Source organism: Silurus aristotelis (genome assembly GCF_946808225.1).
Source record: "Silurus aristotelis genome assembly, chromosome: 3".
NCBI classification, from domain to species: Eukaryota; Metazoa; Chordata; class Actinopteri; order Siluriformes; family Siluridae; genus Silurus; species Silurus aristotelis.
The window spans coordinates 19039429-19058755 of NC_139576.1; the positions used below are offsets into that span (position 1 = coordinate 19039429).

Here is a 19327-nt window from a genome sequence, read left to right on the forward strand (position 1 = left end):
ATATGCCTTTCCTTTGTGTATTTTACCACAGCTGACTGCAAATGGCCAGATTTTTACCACCTTAGTGTAACATCTGGTCAAATTCAGTTCACCAAGAATTATACAAATAGCAGCATTCTATGGTAAAATAGGTCAGAAATTGCTTAGCTGTTTTTTAACAGTGTATTACATTAGTTAGCAAAGTTAACATTATATATACAGTGGGTACGGAAAGTATTCAGACCCCCTTAAATTTTTAACTCTTTGTTATATTGCAGCCATTTGCTAAAATTATTTAATTTCATTTCTTTTCCTTATTAATGTACACATAGCACCCCATCCTAACAGAAAAACACAGAATTGTTGACATTGTTGCAGATTTATTAAAAAAGAAAAACTGAAATATCACATAGTCCTAAGTATTCAGACCCTTTACTGTGACACTCGTATATTTAACTCAGGTGCTTTCCATTTCTTCTGATCATCCTTGAGATGGTTCTACACCTTCATTTGAGTCCAGCTGTGTTTGATTAAACTGATTGGACTTTATTTAGAAAGCCACACACCGGTCTATATAAGACCTTCCAGATCACAATGCATGTCAGAGCAAATTTGTCATGAGGACAAAGGAACTGCCTGAAGAGCTCAGAGACAGAATTGTGGCAAGGCACAGATCTGGCCATGGTTACAAAAAAATTTCTGCTGCACCTAAGGTTCCTAAGAGCACAGTGGCCTCCGTAATCCTCAAATGGAAGATGTTTGGGACAACCTGAACCCCTCCTAGAGCTGGCCGTCCGGCCAAACTGAGCTATCGGGGGAGAAGAGCCTGGGTGAGAGAGGTAAAGAAGAACCCAAAGATCACTGTGGCTGAGCTCCAGAGATGCAGTCGGGAGATGGGAGAAAGTTGTAGAAAGTCAACCATCACTGCAGCCCTCCACCAGTCGGGGCTTTATGGCAGAGTGGCCCGACGGAAGCCTCTCCTCAGTGCAAGACACATGAAAGCCTGCATGGAGTTTGCTAAAAAAACAGAGAAATAAGATTCTCTGAGACTTACATTCTCTGAGACTTACATTTGATGAGACCAAAATAGAACTTTTTGGCCTTAATTCTAAGCGGTATGTGTGGAGAAAACCAGGCACTGCTCATCACCTGTCCAATACAGTCCCAACAGTGAAGCATGGTGGTGGCAGCATCATGCTGTGGGGGTGTATTTCAGCTGCAGGCACACGACGACTGGTTGCAATCGAGGGAAAGATGAATGCGGCCAAGTACAGGGATATCCTGGACGAAAACCTTCTCCAGAGTGCTCTGGACCTCAGACTGGGCCGAAGGTTCACCTTCCAACAAGACAATGACCCTAAGCACACAGCTAAAATAATGAAGGAGTGGCTTCACAACAACTCTGTGACTGTTCTTGAATGGCCCAGCCAGAGCCCTGACTTAAACCTAATTGAGCATCTCTGGAGAGACCTAAAAATGGCTGTCCACCAACGTTTACTATCCAACCTGACAGAACTGGAGAGGATCTACAAGGAGGAATGGCAGAAGATCCCCAAATCCAGTTGTGAAAAACTTGTTGCATCTTTACCAAAAAGACTCATGGCTGTATTAGAGCAAAAGGGGGCTTCTACTAAATACTGAGCAAAGGGTCTGAATACTTAGGACCATGTGATATTTCAGTTTTTCTTTTTTAATAAATCTGCAACAATGTCAACAATTCTGTGTTTTTCTGTTAGGATGGGGTGCTATGTGTACATTAATGAGGAAAAGAAATGAACCTAAATGATTTTAGCAAATGGCTGCAATATAACAAAGAGTGAAAAATTTAAGGGGGTCTGAATACTTTCCGTACCCACTGTATATATATATATATATATGATTAATGTCTGCTGGGGCAGGGATCCATTGAGAACATTGCTGGAGTGGCAGTGGGGGGACTGTTACTGTTGGGTCTTTGAACAATGCCTATAACCCTCTCTACTCCAGTCGTGCCATACTGCAGCTGACACTGTGCTCTCAAACCCAACCTCCTAATAAGCTGGGCCATGTGAATAAAGGAACTTCACAGTGCTTAACGTATATGTGACAAATGCTGGTTCTGTTTCTTAACTCTTTCAAGACATGTTGGAATTCCTTGTAACGACACCAGATGGCAACCTTCCTTTTGGATTTATTTAAATCCTTTGGAAATGAACAACCACTTGTGCACAAATTTCCTTAGAAAAAACAAAAAACAAATAAAACCAGACACCTCTTAAGTAATTTTTTTGCTTGTTCATTGCTCGTGTGTTTTGATGATGTATTATCTGTTTTATGTTTAATGTTCTGTGTGTTTCATTATCAACATAATGCCCCAGAGGGGTGTGTGTGTGTGTGTGTGTGTGTGTGTGTGTGTGCGCGCGCGACATTCACAATGGAATAAGGGACGGCTTTCACTGACACACCTGCCACCAGCAGGTCCCTCATTTCACGATATAGGGTTAACATTTGTGATCGATTAGAACTCCTTAGCAGTCTGTGCATCTCCAACCACGCACCCTATTTAATCAACCCAACCCCTCTCTCAGATCACATTTACGAGCAGCTCCAATCTTTGCTGAAGACGACATGGCTCTGGCTGATCCACAGCGCGGAATAACTAACGGTGCAGATCCTGCCTCTGCGTTTTCGGAATTTATCGAACTAAATGTTGGCGGCCAAGTGTACGTGACAAGGCGCGCAACTTTAACAGCAGTGCCGGAATCTCTGTTATGGGGCATGTTCAGTAAGAATACGCCAAAAGACTTGGCGCGAGATAGCAAAGGGCGCTTCTTCTTGGACCGGGACGGTTTTCTCTTCCGTTACATCCTAGATTACCTGCGAGACCTCACCCTGGTGCTTCCCGAATACTTCCCAGAAAAGAAGCGTCTGCAGAGGGAGGCCGAGTTTTTTCAATTGCGAGAGCTGTGCAAGCGCCTAAGTCCTAAAATGAGTAAGGACGACTCGGTGTGCGAGGAGAAGGAGAGCTGCTATCAGAGCGACTCGGAGGAGGTGATGGCGCACGGTGCCGCGTTTTCCGGTTGGGACGCGTCGCGCGCGCTCGTCGCACCCAGCATGGCGCACTCGCCCTCGGCGGAAGTCAGAAAGTCGGGCTACATCACCATTGGCTACCGGGGCTCGTACACGATCGGGAGGGACATTCAGACCGACGCCAAGTTTAGGCGCGTGGCGCGCATCACCGTGTGCGGGAAGACGTCTCTCGCCAAAGAGGTGTTCGGAGACACTCTGAACGAAAGCCGAGACCCGGACAGGCCTCCAGAGAGATACACTTCCCGCTATTATCTCAAGTACAACTTCCTGGAGCAGGCTTTCGACAGACTCACCGAGTTCGGCTTCCGCATGGTCGCGTGCAGCTCCACCGGGACGTGCGCTTACGCGAGCAACGACCCCGGCGAGGACAAAATCTGGACGAGTTACACAGAGTATGTGTTCTGCCGGGACTGAGACTCACTGGAAATCTACAACTCCACGTGTATCATTCATGCAGAAGTCTACTAACGCGGAGGGGCGAGACATTAATGTATTAGGTATTTAGAAGTTCAACCACAGAGATGAGCATTATAGATGCTGATACATTGTTATGTAAATACATATCACAAAAGCTCCTTTATATCCGAGTTTTAGTTACTGCGTAGATGTTAATTTATGACCACTAAAAACCTGTGCATCAGATATTAGATTAGATTCAACATCATTGTCATGTACCTTGCACAATGACAATAAAGTTGAATCTAATCTAATTAATACCTGAGCAGGTAATAACTTCAATTATGTAATATTGCCCACTGAGATTTGTTTACACCAACTACAGAGCGCAACAGGGATATAGGAACTATAACAATTTACCATTAAATGTCAAATCCTTTTAAATGTAATCTCATTCCTTTAAATAATCTGGAATCAATTTGATAATATACAAATGAATACATATCTCATTTATTTCCAGAGAGGTGTTCTGGCAATAAATGTGATTTGATACGTTTAAACTGCTGAATTCAACGTGTTGATGAGGTCTCTTTACAAGCACAGGAATGGCAGCGTGATATAATTTCCACAAAGAAAAAAAAATGGAATAAGATGTAGCTTAAAGCTTTTTATGATGCCCTAGACCTGAAGCAGAGGATTCCTATAATATATATTATCTGTTTATTAGACTCAAAAATGAATAACTGTTGCCATACTCTCTGTTATTGCATGCAATGTTTACAATGATTTTGGTACCGTTTCTGTTGTCTGGTAAAACAAAACAAACAAAAAGAAAAGAAAAAAAGAAAGAAAAGAAAGAAACCAAAAACACGAGGTTACACTTTTAATCTGTACAAACTTTTTTTTTTGCTTCTAAACAGAAAGTTTTTCTCTTAATGATACATTGTTTTCACATTTAAATACTGGTCAAGACTTGTGCACTAAATTAATGTTTCCTATAACTGTGTGTGTTTCAAATGTAATTTAAATGTATATTTTGATTGAAATTAAATAAAACCACATTCTTGCCATTAAAAAAGAAAGTAGTTTTTGCTATTAATGATGTAATACTTTAACAGAGGTGAAAAGTGAGAAGATACAGTAAAACTCAAACATGTGCTTTATTTGACAACTCGGGTATATAAACATGTAGAGCTACAGCAGAGCTGTGTCTATTTATAGCCATAGAATGAGGTGTAAATTTTCAGAAGGTTTGAAATTACTAAAAAGAAAACTTGGGGGAAATATTATTTGTAGGAGACACTACAAAGGCTTCCTATGCTAAATATTCAAGAGCCAGCTTCCAGAGATTTACCAACTCTGTGTTTCTGTGTAGATCCTATCTGTTTTTGTGACACAAATTTGGCATGTGTTGCTCAGATGCAAATGGTGCAGCTGTACTCAAATTATGATGCTATTATCATTTCAAGTGTAAATAACAAAAGGTTCCAGCTGCAGTGAGAAAGGGGATGGATTGCCTGAGGGACAAATTGAAAAACCTTGTGTCCTAAAAAGAAAATGTTCCTTTATTATTTGCTGGTACTGTACCAGGAATATATCTGATGATGTTTATCTTAGCCAGAATAAAGGATGCATTCTTACTATTTTAGGCAGCCAGTTGTTCTTTTAAAAGTATGCTAGTTTCTTAGAATTCTGGTGTTGTGCATAAAAGAATAAAACATATTGGATTGCATAGTTGTCTAGTAGCCCACCTAATTTGCAAATCTAACTGTTGTATTTAAGACAAACTCTCCAACCTGGTTGCACTAATTACGCTCTGTGCTAAAATTGACTCTTCAGACCCACATATTCCATTGGCAATTGTCTAAATGCTTTGGTATTCAACAACAAAAGCTGCTTTAATTGTCTATCTGACAATTGAGACCTTTATACAATAGATACAATATGTTTCTGCATAAATAACAGTGTTTATTCTCTGAAGCATTTTGTGTAGTGGATGTGTCCATACATTTAGAAAAAAATTATTTGCTATGAAACACCACTTGTATTTTGCATATACAGTAACAAAACTCAAAGTTCAATGGAGTCATTCATAACTATTTATTGCATTTTCCCATTACTTTACTGTTTATTCAAAAACAACAAAAATAAAAAGCTTCACATTACACTTGATAGTGAATAATATTGCAATCCTTTTACTAAGGGGCAATCAGGAAGCTTGCCCAAAACATCACTTTATTCTATGGAAGAAATATGTAGCCACTCTAAAATTCTATTAAATACCTGGAATCAAATTCAAGCTTGATCAAAACTGACTATACACCATTTGTCCTGTGTTGGAGTGTAAACAGTTTTTTCACATTTAGACCCCTCAGAGATTCAGTAGTGTACCCTGTTTTATAAGCATATTTTCAGTAAAGACCTTTTTTTAATATTCAGTCAAAATCTTTCATACAATTAAAATTAATACAACAATCACATTAATTCATATTACATTTGACACTCTGTAAGATATTTCTGCACATCTTTGCCTTTTTCTATTCCGTCATAATGATGCGATCATATATAATCATAATAAACACACTTAAAATTAGAAGAGTGTGGGTTCTGTATAATTTTTTTATAATTTGCTGCCTTTACTAATGAAATTGCAGCCTGATGGTTATCAGCCCAGATCAGGGAGAAAAAAAAAATTCAAATTTCAAAAGCAACAGTGCTTTGTGTATATGTGTTTATGCTTGTATGCAAATGTGTGCCTTTTGTGTATTATCTGTGTGAGCATGTTTTACATAGGCATGCATGTCTGGGCTCATGGTGTCTCTTCTGTTTGCCTATGAGCACATTTTATCCCTGTGTGCTCACTGGCATTAAATATGTGTTTGGCAATATTTTCTCCATGGAACCAGGACTAAAAATGCACAAGCAAAATAGAAATAGTACAAATTACACAACAGATGGTTTCAATATTTGGATCTCTTATACAATGTTTAGGAGTATTCTTATAAAAACGGTCATGTGGTTCCGCTATGATTTCACATATTTTTTTAAATTAAATGACTAATTATCATTATATAAATAAATAACTATTAGATTTCAGTGTTTAATAGTTTAACATAAAAGTGAATCTCAGAGAGGTTGTCTGAACAACAAACTTGATTTGATAAGTTAAAACTGCTGAATTCAACCTGGTGTTAATGTCACATTACAAGCACAGTGTAAATGCCAGTGTGATATAATTTCCCTAAAGAAAAAACCCTCATAAATACTTTTTAGATACTTGTTACTACTCGTACTATTATTTTGTTTTATTATTTTCTGTAAATAAACAGAAGTAAATATTCAAGGTGATTTATTTTACATTACTGGGGACATAGGATTAAAGATATATAAATGTATCTTACTAAAGTTTTATTTTTTTTTTTATCTCTTTTGATGTCATGAAAATAAATCAATATGCACTTATAACGTTTCTTGTGGCTGAGCCAATTGCTTTCAATAAATAGCAATTCCATGGCAACCAATCTCTGTCAAGATGAACAATTTCACCATAAATGCTGTGGCCTGTCCATTTAGTCGAACACCTTTCAATCTAGCTTTACAGGACATGATTGTGCTTTTTAGAAATCCCAAGTATGAATCAATGATACAAAGTTCATCCCCCTTTAGCTATATAAAGACTACAATGAATAGAGCAAAAAACCAATACTTTTCAAACAAATGGGCTGCCTGGCATGTATTCACTGAATCTCACAGATCAAATATCATTATATCCCTCAAAGTACAGATCAGGAGAGGTGTTCTGTAATTTCTATGAAACAGCTGTTAAGCCCTGGTGGCTTTGGCTCGGTTAGCTTTTTTGTCCACAATAAGGCAAATTAGGATTCACAGAACTAAAGATCTTTGGAATGACTGTTTAGGCATGTGAGCAATCAATTCCTCACTTATTGACCTGAACCCTTGAAAATAACTATAGCAGAACTGCTAAGCATAGACACAAAAGTGACTGTAGTTCAGCTTAAAATGGTTTAAAAACTTAAACTTAAAACATTTTTTTAAACATTAAATATTCCAGAAATTCTGATTTCAGAAAATTCGGTAATGTTGCAGCTAATGACAAGATTTTATGCAAATCATTTATCTGAAGTTGGCTCATCAAAAAATAGTTGTTGTTTTTTTTTTACTGATTTCTAACATTTTCTTTTGTCTCAATCTCTGATCTGATCAGTAAAGTGATGTCAGTGATGGTTCAAACAGGGAAAAATAACATAAAAAACTCGATGTTAAAAGATGTTTGAAAGAAGAAATGTGTTCATTTAATGCTACACGTTCAAAATGTGTGTTTAAAGGCTCTGGCAATATAGAGAAGCTGGTGTTGGATCTGTGATGATCACAAATGTTGAGCTATTTTATGAGTTGCTCAGGAGCTCCTAGTTTTATAACCATTAAGACTGTATAAGACTGTAGAAAGAACATTATCTATAATCACACACTCCAGTGCTCATGCTAGTTCTCACTCTCCAGTGTTCTGTATTGTTGAAAGATTTATGATCAAACACTTGATGTCACCCAAATAAGGATGGGTTCCCCTTTTGAGTCTGATTCCTCTCAAGGTTTCTTCCTCATAACACCTAAGGGAGTTTTTCCTTGCCACAGTTGCCACAGGCTTGCTCATCAGGGATAAATGCACACCATTCACCTTGACTGTTGATTTCTGTAATGCTGCTTTGAGACAATGTCTGTTGTGAAAAGCGCTATAGAAATAAACTTGACTTGACTTGACTTGACTTGACTTGACTTGACTTGTCTTATCTGCTCAGAGTCACAACCACAAAACCAAATATAACTTTATACTGGTCTTTTTTCAGCTCAATCATAGAAAAATATATATATATATTTTTTTTTTTTAACTGAATAATTGACTTTTGACGAATTAGGATTTTTTGACAGATGAATTTAGGACACATAACAAATGTTTTTTTTTTTTTCCTTCTGTGTGCCTTTAAGTTTGTGTCAAACATTAAATTCTTGTTTATTAAACAACAAGTCACTTAACAACAGTTCTGACCTCAGTGGAATAAATCTGTTGAAAAGTTGTTTTGACAATGGACCATCTGTGTCAGCGTTCTGTTACAGCAGGCCATTAAACATGTTTACAATTTTAAATGACTCTCAGGGCTGAGATGTGTATCTGCCTCAGGTCACCTTTAAACCAAGCATAGTCATTACTGATGCAAGATGCAAGAAAGAAAAGCAGGAAGAGATTGCTCTTAATCAATTCCCAATTAACATGCTTTTTTACTAGCTGATTTCAGCTTGGTGCGTCCATGCTCCTAAATAAATGTTGTTTGCTAGAGTGCAGGGGACGAATGAATTGGAAGTGAGATAATTACTAATCAGAGTGTTCTAGAGGGACTATTCAGTATTAATGTATAATTTCCTGTTTGTAATATAATAATAATGATAATAATCTCTTGCGACCATTAAAAGGAAACTCATTTACACAACATGAGGAAGAAAAGAACCAGGCTCCATCATCTTCTGGTTGACAGATACTGAAACCATAAGTGACCTGTAGGCTATGAAGTCATACAGTAAGTGTTTTGAAAGAATATTTAATACCTGCATATTGTTAAGAAAAGTACAGAAATTAGCATAGTCTTTATGATTATGATTTCTTAAGATTCTTTTTTATGCCCAACATATTATATGTTAAATTATATACATAGTTCCAAATACACCATACAACTTTCAGCTCTAAAAAAAACCCCACCATAAATGAAGGCAGAAACCTCACACAAACTAGGAAGTACATCAGAGAGAATGTTTTTTTTATTATTTAAAAGAGCAATTTGCATGACCAAGCATAAAATATTGATCATGTTCTTACGTCCAGTGGCCATGTCCTGCTTTGAAATGCAAACATGAGCTCTATTCAAAGATGATGGTGAGTGTTTCCTAATCCGTTTCCTAGAGAAACATGCATTCTGCATTTTACTGTTTTACATTTGCAGTGTTGATTTAATATCAAACCAGAATATAAAAAACAGTGCACACATGACCATGCATGTGTAATCTATAAGATTTATTCTCTTTAACCTCTAAATTTCCTTACAGCAGTCTGCTTTGTTTAGTAATATTATGACTCATATTTTAATGCAATGGTTTTTATTTTTGTAATAACTTGTATTACTTGATAATGTTCTACACAGACTTTTCCAAGGTTCACTCTGAATGCCTCCTTGTTCTCCAAACCCATCATAGAAATAAATTATTGCTTCTCTATGTGAGGCCTGCAAATGGCAGTGTGCACATAGACCTGAGATGGAAGTGATATTGACAGGGCAAAGTAACAGAGGATTTGCCTTCACTAATCCACACTGATCAAACTGGCTTAATCAAAGGCAGACATCAAATACTAACCTGCACAGTCTACGTAACTTGGTGCATCATTCATCACACCAAACATTAGAAACAGCTATAATCACATTAAATGCAGAGAGTGCCTTTGACAAAGCCATTTAGAGTTTCTTATTTCCCACATTAATTAAATTAACCTTAAAATAATTATTGATTAGGTACCGCTTCTGCCTGCTCATGAAACATCAGTAACATTGCAAACATTCATGTAAGATCATAGTCATAAACATGTAGCATGCAACATGAATCACAAAAACACTCGGCAAAACGTATAAAGAAAACGTTTTTAAACATGATGATTATAATGGCCTTTATTTCGAAAATTTTTTTATAGAAAAATGTATAGCCTAATAAACACAGTATAAAGGAAATCTATTCTAAATATCATTTTCTGTGCAGATCAGTTGTTTGTCAAAAGGTTTGGACTTTCACAAAATTTGCTTATACATTAGAATTTACAAATATTTGAGAGGAGAAAATATAAAAACAGAAATTCAATTACTGTTTTAGATACTAAATGCTCCGAAAAAAATGTAAGAGCAATTAACACAACCACTATAAAAATTCAACTACAAAATTGACAGAGGACTATGTGTGAAAGGAAAGAATAGGAGACTGCAGCAGTCGACTTATTCTGCATTTATACACTATGGATTAAGAAGCTAAATATAGCAAGTCTTTACAAGGGGCAATGTCTGGTTACTGTACCGTAAAGGCCTGTATCATATACAGTATTCTCTACAAAGTATATATCAATTACACTGAAAAATATGCATATGTGAAATATAAGTGGAATACTCTGCAAAATTATTTTAATCATGTAACACCACTTTCTTGTGTGAATCCAATACCCTGGACAGCAACATTAGGAAAGTTTCAGATTCAACCAAACGTCCTTGGAAAATAGACAGTGTCTCACGTCATGCTATATAAGTGCAAAAGTACACTTCATTAAATGTACTATAGCATCAGGGACATGCTCATCATTCTTCACTTCTGTCCTTAATTTTGGATCTTTGTTCTATAATGCAATTAATTTTAGCACTCTAAAGTGTAGTCACTATACTCTATTTACATTGTTAGGCATATTTACAAGGATGAAGAAAATGTCACCACTGAGACACTTCTTGCATTAATGCTTAACATAACTGAAATTCAGTGAGCCTAGCAAATGTACTTGTGACAGGACTGATTAGAATAAAAAGCACAGTGAATTTAGATGCTTCATTCATTTATAACAATTCAGCCTCTAAATGAGATTAAATGAGATTTTAAGAGGGCAGAAGTATAATAATAATAAAATAGAAGTGCAAGACACACAGGTGAACGGTTATAAAAGAAACAAATGTTGCATTTTGATCAAATCAATGTAGCAGCAGCTAAGTGAAGAGGACCTGCAGAACTAATGAAAATTCTTAGGTGGGAGAAAAGGCTTTTTACCAGTAACTCAGTATTTGAACAATGACTGTAATTATTTTACATTTAATAACAAGTGAATTTCTAATGGGTGACAGGCCTCCAAGATTAAACCTGACCTTGGGCTACTTCATGTACTTTGAGTTTTTTCTTCTATTACAATCCTGACCAGAATAAAGCAGTTACTGAAGATGAATGAATAGATGTTCTGGTGGCATTGCAGACAGTCTAAACATTCTGCTAATGTAATATCTATCTTTATTATTAAATGATCAACATTCTATATATAATCTATATATGGGATTTTTACACAGTCACTGGCTTTATAGACTGAAATCCATATTAATGCCAAGCTTAAGCCTTTCTTTCATGTCATGCTTTATCTGTTTCCTACTGATTCATGTCTTATCATCAGGACAGCCTGTCAAAAGTGTCTGACCTCAGAACATGCATTTCCCATTGAAATTATTTAAGATGTAAACTGCTAAATCAGGCTGAATTTCAGGCCCTACAGATTCTGATAAAAAAGTAATCATTTGACATACATAACAGATTTTGTTTCCTTCTTTTTTAAAGTAAGTTGTCCTCGAGGCAAGTAAAGAAATGAACTAAAGAAAAATGAATACAGACAGGCATCTTTCAGGGGTCTTCTATCACTTAAATTTATTTAAATACATGTTTGACAAAAAATATAAAATTATTGCTTTTTATCCAACTGAAGCACATTTGGTTGTTAATACTTCAAAGACAAAAGATAATTTATTCAGTTTAAATGCAAAAACGTCTAAAACAACAAAACAATATTAGTCAAACTTTCATCATTCTACCATTAACATTCACTTGAATTCTATCTAAATTATTATCTAGATATGATGGATTAGTTTTGGCTGCTGTGAATCATGTAACTTGCCCTCTTAATAAAGCCTTCTCTTTCCAGTTGTTTTGGACTAGAATTATTTCTTTGTGCCAATGCAAATGGAAGGCATTTCTCTGAAGTAAGTCCACACAGACACTTAAAAAAAGGTTTGTACTCTCTGACTCCTTTATTAAGATCGTCTTTGTCTCTGCTGATCCACGTATATCCAGTATTCTACTGTTGTAATTTTCTTTAGATGTTGAAGTGGAAGAATGCAGTACCTCATCTGAGAGGTGCTGAGGGCCAACCCAAGACATTTTAGATTTATATTTCATCAGAAAAACTTGTTGCTTGCTGTCCACCTCCGAGTCCCAGAACTTGACCTTATGAACACTTACATTCAGTAACTAAGAAAGTTATTGAACCTTTTTTATTATGTGCACAATATTCTCGGTCAATTCAAGCCTAGTTTATGTGTTTATTACCTGTAAAAGGTCTCAGACTCTGATAAGACCTTTGGATTTATGTATTTTGCTGTTTTTTAATTTGACCTTACAATTTCATCCTGCCTATGCCTGGCACATCATTTGATACTACTTGATAACCACTGAAATGTTTACTTTAAAACATTTACTTCTATGTTTACTTCTAGGGCAACTGTAATAGTTCACACAAGACCAACAGAAAGTCTTTGGCGCATCAGAGTTGTATTGTATTTACTGTAAAAAATTAATGGAAAAGGAGAAGGAATATTTTTTATAGCAACATTTTTCTAAGAAATCAATATTCAAACATTTAGTGCAAGTTATTTGGATACATTGTTATATAGCTAAATTGCTTTCTTTATTTTCTTGGCCTGATAATGTTTGATCTTTGGAAGTCCATGTTACATGTCATCCTTTTGCCCTTTCAGAAGTCTGAATATTTTAAAAGATAATCTGATATGGGTGACATAAAAAGGGCAGTTTCAAATGTGCACTGACTTTGAAGTTTTTTCCTGATAAAATTCTAATTAACTGACGAGGGGAAATTACATCTGACGGCATTGGCAGGATATAGAAAGCTTACAAAGGATCCCGGAACGACATCCAGTTCTTGGCAATACTGACTGTGACAACAAACCTACATTGATCACTACTATTTCATATTGTTTAATGCTAGTTTGGATACACATACAGACAAATGACAAAATTAAAAGTAAATGGTGGCTCTGTTGTGTTCTGGTGCAGTTTTTTGGCATATTTTGTGACCACTTCTCAAAGTGTCAAAGAAATTCAATACATAATTATTCTGAAAACATTTTTGTCCAGATAGAAATTGTCACTATTACAATGGCAGTCTTTATTCACAGGGCATGAAGTGCTCATAAAACAGTTTGATAATGTCCCCAGGACAGTTGTGAGGTAGTTGTGGAAAGGAAGAAATTAAGAAAGCTATTATCCTGAGCAAAATACAATATGCGCTCTGTTCTCTGTTGGTCGAACAGGTTAATTCAGCTCTGTTATAGCAAAAAACAAAACCGTTCATCATGTGTCTATTCTTAGTGTATCCTAATTAGACAATTTTTACATTTTGCATATTACTTATATTATTGCACTGTACAACTATGATCACTCTGTTGATCACAACTCCGCTGATATATCTCCATGTCTCCATAAATGCTACTAAAGTACTGCACCGACATTTAGATTATTATTCAGAGACTTGTGTAGATAAAAATATTCATTCAATATCCAATATTTTATTCTACAATTTTCATTACTAATATGTTTATTTTAATACTTTGCATACTGTAGATGACACACATTGCTTTTTTTTTCATTGCTGCTGTAACCTTTGCATTGCCCTCTGGGATTAACAAAGTAAATTATTCATTATGTAGAATCAATCTCAGGGTATACTAAAGCTGTTCTGTGTATGAGTATGAAGTGACCAAACATGTTACTAAGACATTTAATGATGTTTTTATTTTCATCATTTTCTGCATGTCTAATATTATTGGGCATGCAGAAAAGGTTTGTGCTGGGCTAAAGCAAAATATCTACATCATCTACATCTCCCAGCTGTGACTAAGTAGAATTCAGTAAGATTTTCTATCAAAAATATCTGAATTATGCCAACAAGGGAAACTGCAAATCAGCACAAGAAATGGCAATATCTGATCAGACATGCCTACTCAGTTTCTCTCATAAAAAAATGTAATAAGAACTTGCCAATAGCAGGCTCTTCTTCACCTCTCGCATTTTGACTGTGAAATAGAGGCCTTGACCTTTTTCAAATCCCTTTTTGATTCTCACACCTGAATGAATAATTCCTTTTCCTTAAGAAAAGCTTTCGTTCAGGCACCATAAGGCACTTTATATTCAGACATACATGCCTCCTCTTGGTGATTTAGGACAGAGCAAACACAATGCATCATCCAAAGAATTACTGAAGGTCATAAGAATGAGATTGTCACCTTATTAAGTGTTGGTATAATGAGCAATCTGTACAATATTGTGATTTTCAGCAGAACATGCAGACTTCCCTAAACTGATCAAATAAACAAGGACACGATCTTAACAAACCTTGACAGGTATGATGTTAAAAAAAAGGCACACTAGAAGATGTCAATAAAAAACTGAATGCATTAATATTTAATTTACCAAAGTAAATTATTTTTTGGATCATCTGAACAACATTGGTATTCATATTAATCCAATAAAACTATGTAAAAAATATTCAGATTTAATTGATAATGAAAATCTATTTTCAACAACAATCAGAAACAATCTGCTGCTAACTTTTTCTATCCATGTTGTGTGAATATACTTTGGCTTATCGGAAGAAACAGACATGAATCTAAAGTATATATCCAATACAAGGTCGATGTATAAGCCTGAAATCAATTCAAACCAATATTGTGGTAAAGTTTTTAAAAGATTAAAGATTAGGCATTCACTTTTACTGAAAATAAAGCAGCACTGCAAGATCTAGTCTCCTGACCATTTTACATATTTACATCATATCTTGGACAAATATTTTCATGGTTCAAATATAAAACCCTGACAATGTACAAAGTTCTGTGCCAAATGCTATAGTCTTGCCAAAAAGTATAAAATATTAGCATTTTTAATTATTCTTTATTTAAAAAAAGAAATTGTATAAGTCAAGTTTTACAATTTTACATACTGTACTATTACATACTGTAAAACATTCTTCAATCTGCCTCATTAGTTTGACAATGATACTGTTGCACTACACGAGATGTTAAAATTAAATATGCACATCTTGGTAAATGATTCAAGTGCAATCAGTGATGCTTACTAAAATTACACTGAATTCCACCTGCAATAGTGTGAAGGGGATGGTGGGTGTTTGAGATGAGGAAATCCTCATCTCACAAAGAAATGTTCAGTGAATATTCAATCACTGTCTGACAGTCAATTGCAATACCCAGGGTCTTTGTGAGGCTGCATATAAATGATCTATTTTGCATGGACTTTAGAGGTTTTTTTTTTTTTTGTGCACCTCTTTCTAAATGAATCAGAATACTAAATATTTTAAAAGCTCTGAAAGCATTACAAGTTAAGATCTTATAAAGCAGCAACTAAACGAATCTAATACAAAAGAATGTGACTGTTTATGTATCTATTATATAAATAAAATGGCAAAAAAAAAACATGTTTTTTTTTTTTCTTTCCAAAAGCACTATTACAGCACTCTACAGAAAAAAAAAATTGTGGACATCTGAGTGTCTCACACAATTTTTTAAACATCCCATACCAGATTAATTCCCCCTTTTGCTGTTAGAACATTCTGGTGTGCCATTTCAGTTCATCCCAAAGATGTTGAGTGAGTTTGAGGTCAGAACTCCTGTAGGGGACACTACAACCACTTTCGCACAGGGCCATTGTCATGCTGAAATATCATTGGGCCCTTTAGATCCAGTGAAAGGAATTTGAAATGCTATTAACAGAGGCATCATCAATATAGCTTTATCAGCTGCATATAATGTGCAGGTATAGACCATAGCATTTTTCCTCTACACACATTAACCATTGTGTTGAGAAGTGTAGAAATCCATAGATACAAACAAAATAGATTATGGGCTGAATAAAATTCAGACAAACTCACACACACAGTATACAGCTCAGAAGCATACAGTATAACTGTATGAGGTACTAAGCTGCAGATAAATAAAAATAAACACCATACATTTTGGTTTTGTAACTTTATTTAGAAATACTGGTAAATACAATTACTTTTCTATGTATCTGATTATTTTACTTTGTGGAAAATCTTATTCTGATGTTTTGATAAATTGACTCTAACACACTCTTCCAACAAACCATGACACTTTTAAATATATTTTTAATATAGTTATTCTAAATCATCTTTCCCCCATCACAAACATAAAGGCAAAATGATGAATAGATGACAGAATAATTGTCAACACACCATAACATGCAGAATTCTGATGAAGATAGACTTTGAAAGCGATGAAGAAAAAAAAAAAACCCCAGCAGATTCTATCACTCCAAACAAATGACTACAAAATAGGCCTTCCTGCTATTTGTCCATCATGACAAATTATCCAAAGCTTCCATTTGTGAAGAACACAGTGCTAACTATTTCCAATACATTGCTAGCTTCTAAGTAAATTCATATCCCTTGTACTTTGTGCAAGCATAGTCAGTAATACTTTTTTTGGAAACATATACCTTTACCTCTCCCACACTAATAAGCAAAAATAAAGCACAGATGTTTATTGTGTAATCTTTACTGCCATCCCATAATGTTGTTCAAATGTTTAACTTTAATTATAGTGTTCATGGTACATGTATCTGGACCAGGTTCTTCCTCAATCTGCTGTAATCCAATGAGGTCACATGGAAGTGGGCTGCCCAGCTGTAGAGGGAACACAGTTTTTTCATGATGCCAAAACATCCAGAATTATTTTTATTTAGGTTGACTGATATGTAGAATGGTGTTAAATTAAATGAAAAACATTATTAATATTAATATTTTAGAAGAATAGTCCCTCCAGTAAACTACCAGTCTTTTAGACCCTGTGCACTATTCTAGCTTTTATGTGGCAAATAACTACCAACTTTTCATTTTGTTACTCATCTCTATTTGTGTGCAGAGTGAATGATGGCTTACTTTTGATTTGCAAATAGCAGGAGTTACAGAAGAGCTGTTTATTTCGTATCCTGACTTCAGCTCCACTTTCTGAGCCGCCAAGGTCAGTTTTGCATTGAATGCACTGAAATATGAGACATAAAGATGCAGAGTAAGAGGACTGTATGTTGGCCAAGTGCATACTTACTGTATTGTACAGATGATCTCTGTCTCAGCAAGGCAGCAAGTCATCTTTATCAAAATAATAACAATAAAAATAAAAAAAACTTAATATGTGAAAAAAACATTCACCAACAGGGCCAAGAAGAAGCAGAAAATGAAAACAGACACAAGCATATAAATCCTATGAAGCTGTGATAGTGGGGAACCCAGGGACTATGCAATTATATTGCTGCACAGATATAGAAGAAGAAAATGCAAAAATGAAATAAATTCTCCAGATGCTGGATTGTTATAATGATCAAGATGCAGATACAACTATTCCATAGAGAGACAAAATGCTAGCTTCAGTTATTCATATTTCATGTGTGTAAAGTGAGAAAGATCTGATTAATAAGATCTGATCGATGTTGGTTAGAGATTAGGTATTAGCAGCAAGGTTGACCCCGAATCCAAAGAGAAAGGAGTTCGGAACTCTCACCTTAAAGCATTGTAAATGATAACAGATCCCCAGGGACTCAATGATCATTGCTGCTCCTTTACCCAGTGGCTTATCACAGTAAGTACACATTTTCTTGCCACTGACTGACCTAAATTATAGAACGTAAACATGACCTAAGACATCAGCAAAACGAACCACCACATGATTCAAATGACTGTGTGTTCAGGCACATTAGACATAATACAGCACATAGAATGTTGAAGCCTTTGGGATACACCCTATAATACATCTAACTTTATTGTTCTAGCATGCAATGTCAATTTAACACTGTAGGTCTGATAGCTTTGCTCATAGTGTCAGAAACTAAAATTATTTAAAAAATGGGCAAAAATATTATTATAAAAAAAATTAATATTATTATTATTATAAATAAAAAATATACACAGTGCATCATTGGTGTTAAGCGTGTTGCTCAACAGCTCAATTGTGAGACTTTAGTAGCTCTAGGATTTGACCTTACAGAGATCTAGGACATTCAAACAATGTACACAAAGTTGTACCTGTACCTGTTTTGTGAGGATGGCTGATTCTCAGAATATGTGGAGGTGGTGGATGTGGACCGGGGCAACGATGGCCTATGAGATTGATATGAAGGCAGTGTGGCAGCACCTGGACGTTCACTTTGGATTGAAGAAGAGCCGCTATAAGGACGGCTATAATCTGAGACAGACGAAGTGCTGGCCGGAGTCCATGATGACCTCCAGGAAGGACGGCTTGTTTTTATGTCCAGGTTGTCTAGAGACTCACCTCTTCAAAGCCAACACAAAACCCACATCACATACAATCAGTCACTTTTGTATATTTATGGTATTATACTGAACATCATACTCCACTTTAACACATGTTTAAGGAAATTTTATTTATAGGAATAGTAAAAGGTCAGAATCCATTTTCTTTCTACTTATACTCTTTATTTTAAAGTCATGTTAGCTAAACATAGTATACACTGACCTCCTCATGGGAAGGGTGATTGGCTCTTTTTCTGTACTAGTGACGGTACTTTGACGAATCCAGCAGCTGTCTGTCAGCATTGTAGTTTTTTTCTTCATGTCCTGAATGACCTGCTGCCTTTCCGCTTCAGCCTTAGATAGGGGTTCTTTCTTATTCTGGCTGGCCCTAATCAAAGATCTCTCACCACTGCTTGCTCCTGGAAATAAGACATTATTTAATCAGGACGTCAGAGATAGTATTATAAATAGAAATGCATGCACGCAGCATTCAGGCTTGCCGAAGCTGTTGTAATCAGACAGTAGGCTTACATGCATAGACGGTATAAATGGCATTTATTTAAAATCAAGCTCTGGTGGACACTGATTTAATGGCGAGGATAGAGCACATTCTCAATCGGTCTTGATTTCATCGAAGATCATTGATTTTTGTTGATTAGGTGATTGGCTGGGCTTCATAAT

At 35.7% G+C, this 19327-nt stretch overlaps 2 protein-coding genes across 21 annotated transcripts in view; one reads left to right on the top strand and one right to left on the bottom strand.

Moving 5' to 3' along the window:
* Positions 1-2398: 2398 nt before the first annotated feature.
* kctd12.1 (potassium channel tetramerisation domain containing 12.1) lies at positions 2399-4312 on the top strand. The gene has a single exon (XM_083535956.1). The coding sequence runs from the start codon at positions 2587-2589 to the stop codon at positions 3460-3462; it is 876 nt and encodes a 291-aa protein (XP_083392082.1). The 5' UTR covers positions 2399-2586; the 3' UTR covers positions 3463-4312.
* A 12019-nt stretch (positions 4313-16331) lies between these two features.
* lmo7a (LIM domain 7a) overlaps positions 16332-19327 on the bottom strand; it is a 33387-nt gene continuing 30391 nt past the window's right edge. For all 20 annotated transcript variants that reach the window (XM_083536490.1, XM_083536491.1, XM_083536487.1 and 17 more), the window contains 5 exons: positions 18870-19065; positions 18425-18667; positions 17898-18006; positions 17279-17381; positions 16332-17023 (listed from right to left, as the gene is read on the bottom strand). In XM_083536490.1, the coding sequence (XP_083392616.1) occupies positions 17001-17023; positions 17279-17381; positions 17898-18006; positions 18425-18667; positions 18870-19065 (674 nt within the window). In that variant the 3' untranslated portion in view covers positions 16332-17000. The remainder of the gene's footprint in view (positions 17024-17278; positions 17382-17897; positions 18007-18424; positions 18668-18869; positions 19066-19327) is intronic.

Excerpts from the sequence above, each read along its gene's own strand:
- kctd12.1 (XM_083535956.1), top strand. The coding sequence starts at position 2,587 with ATGGCTCTGGCTGATCCACAGCGCGGAATAACTAACGGTGCAGATCCT.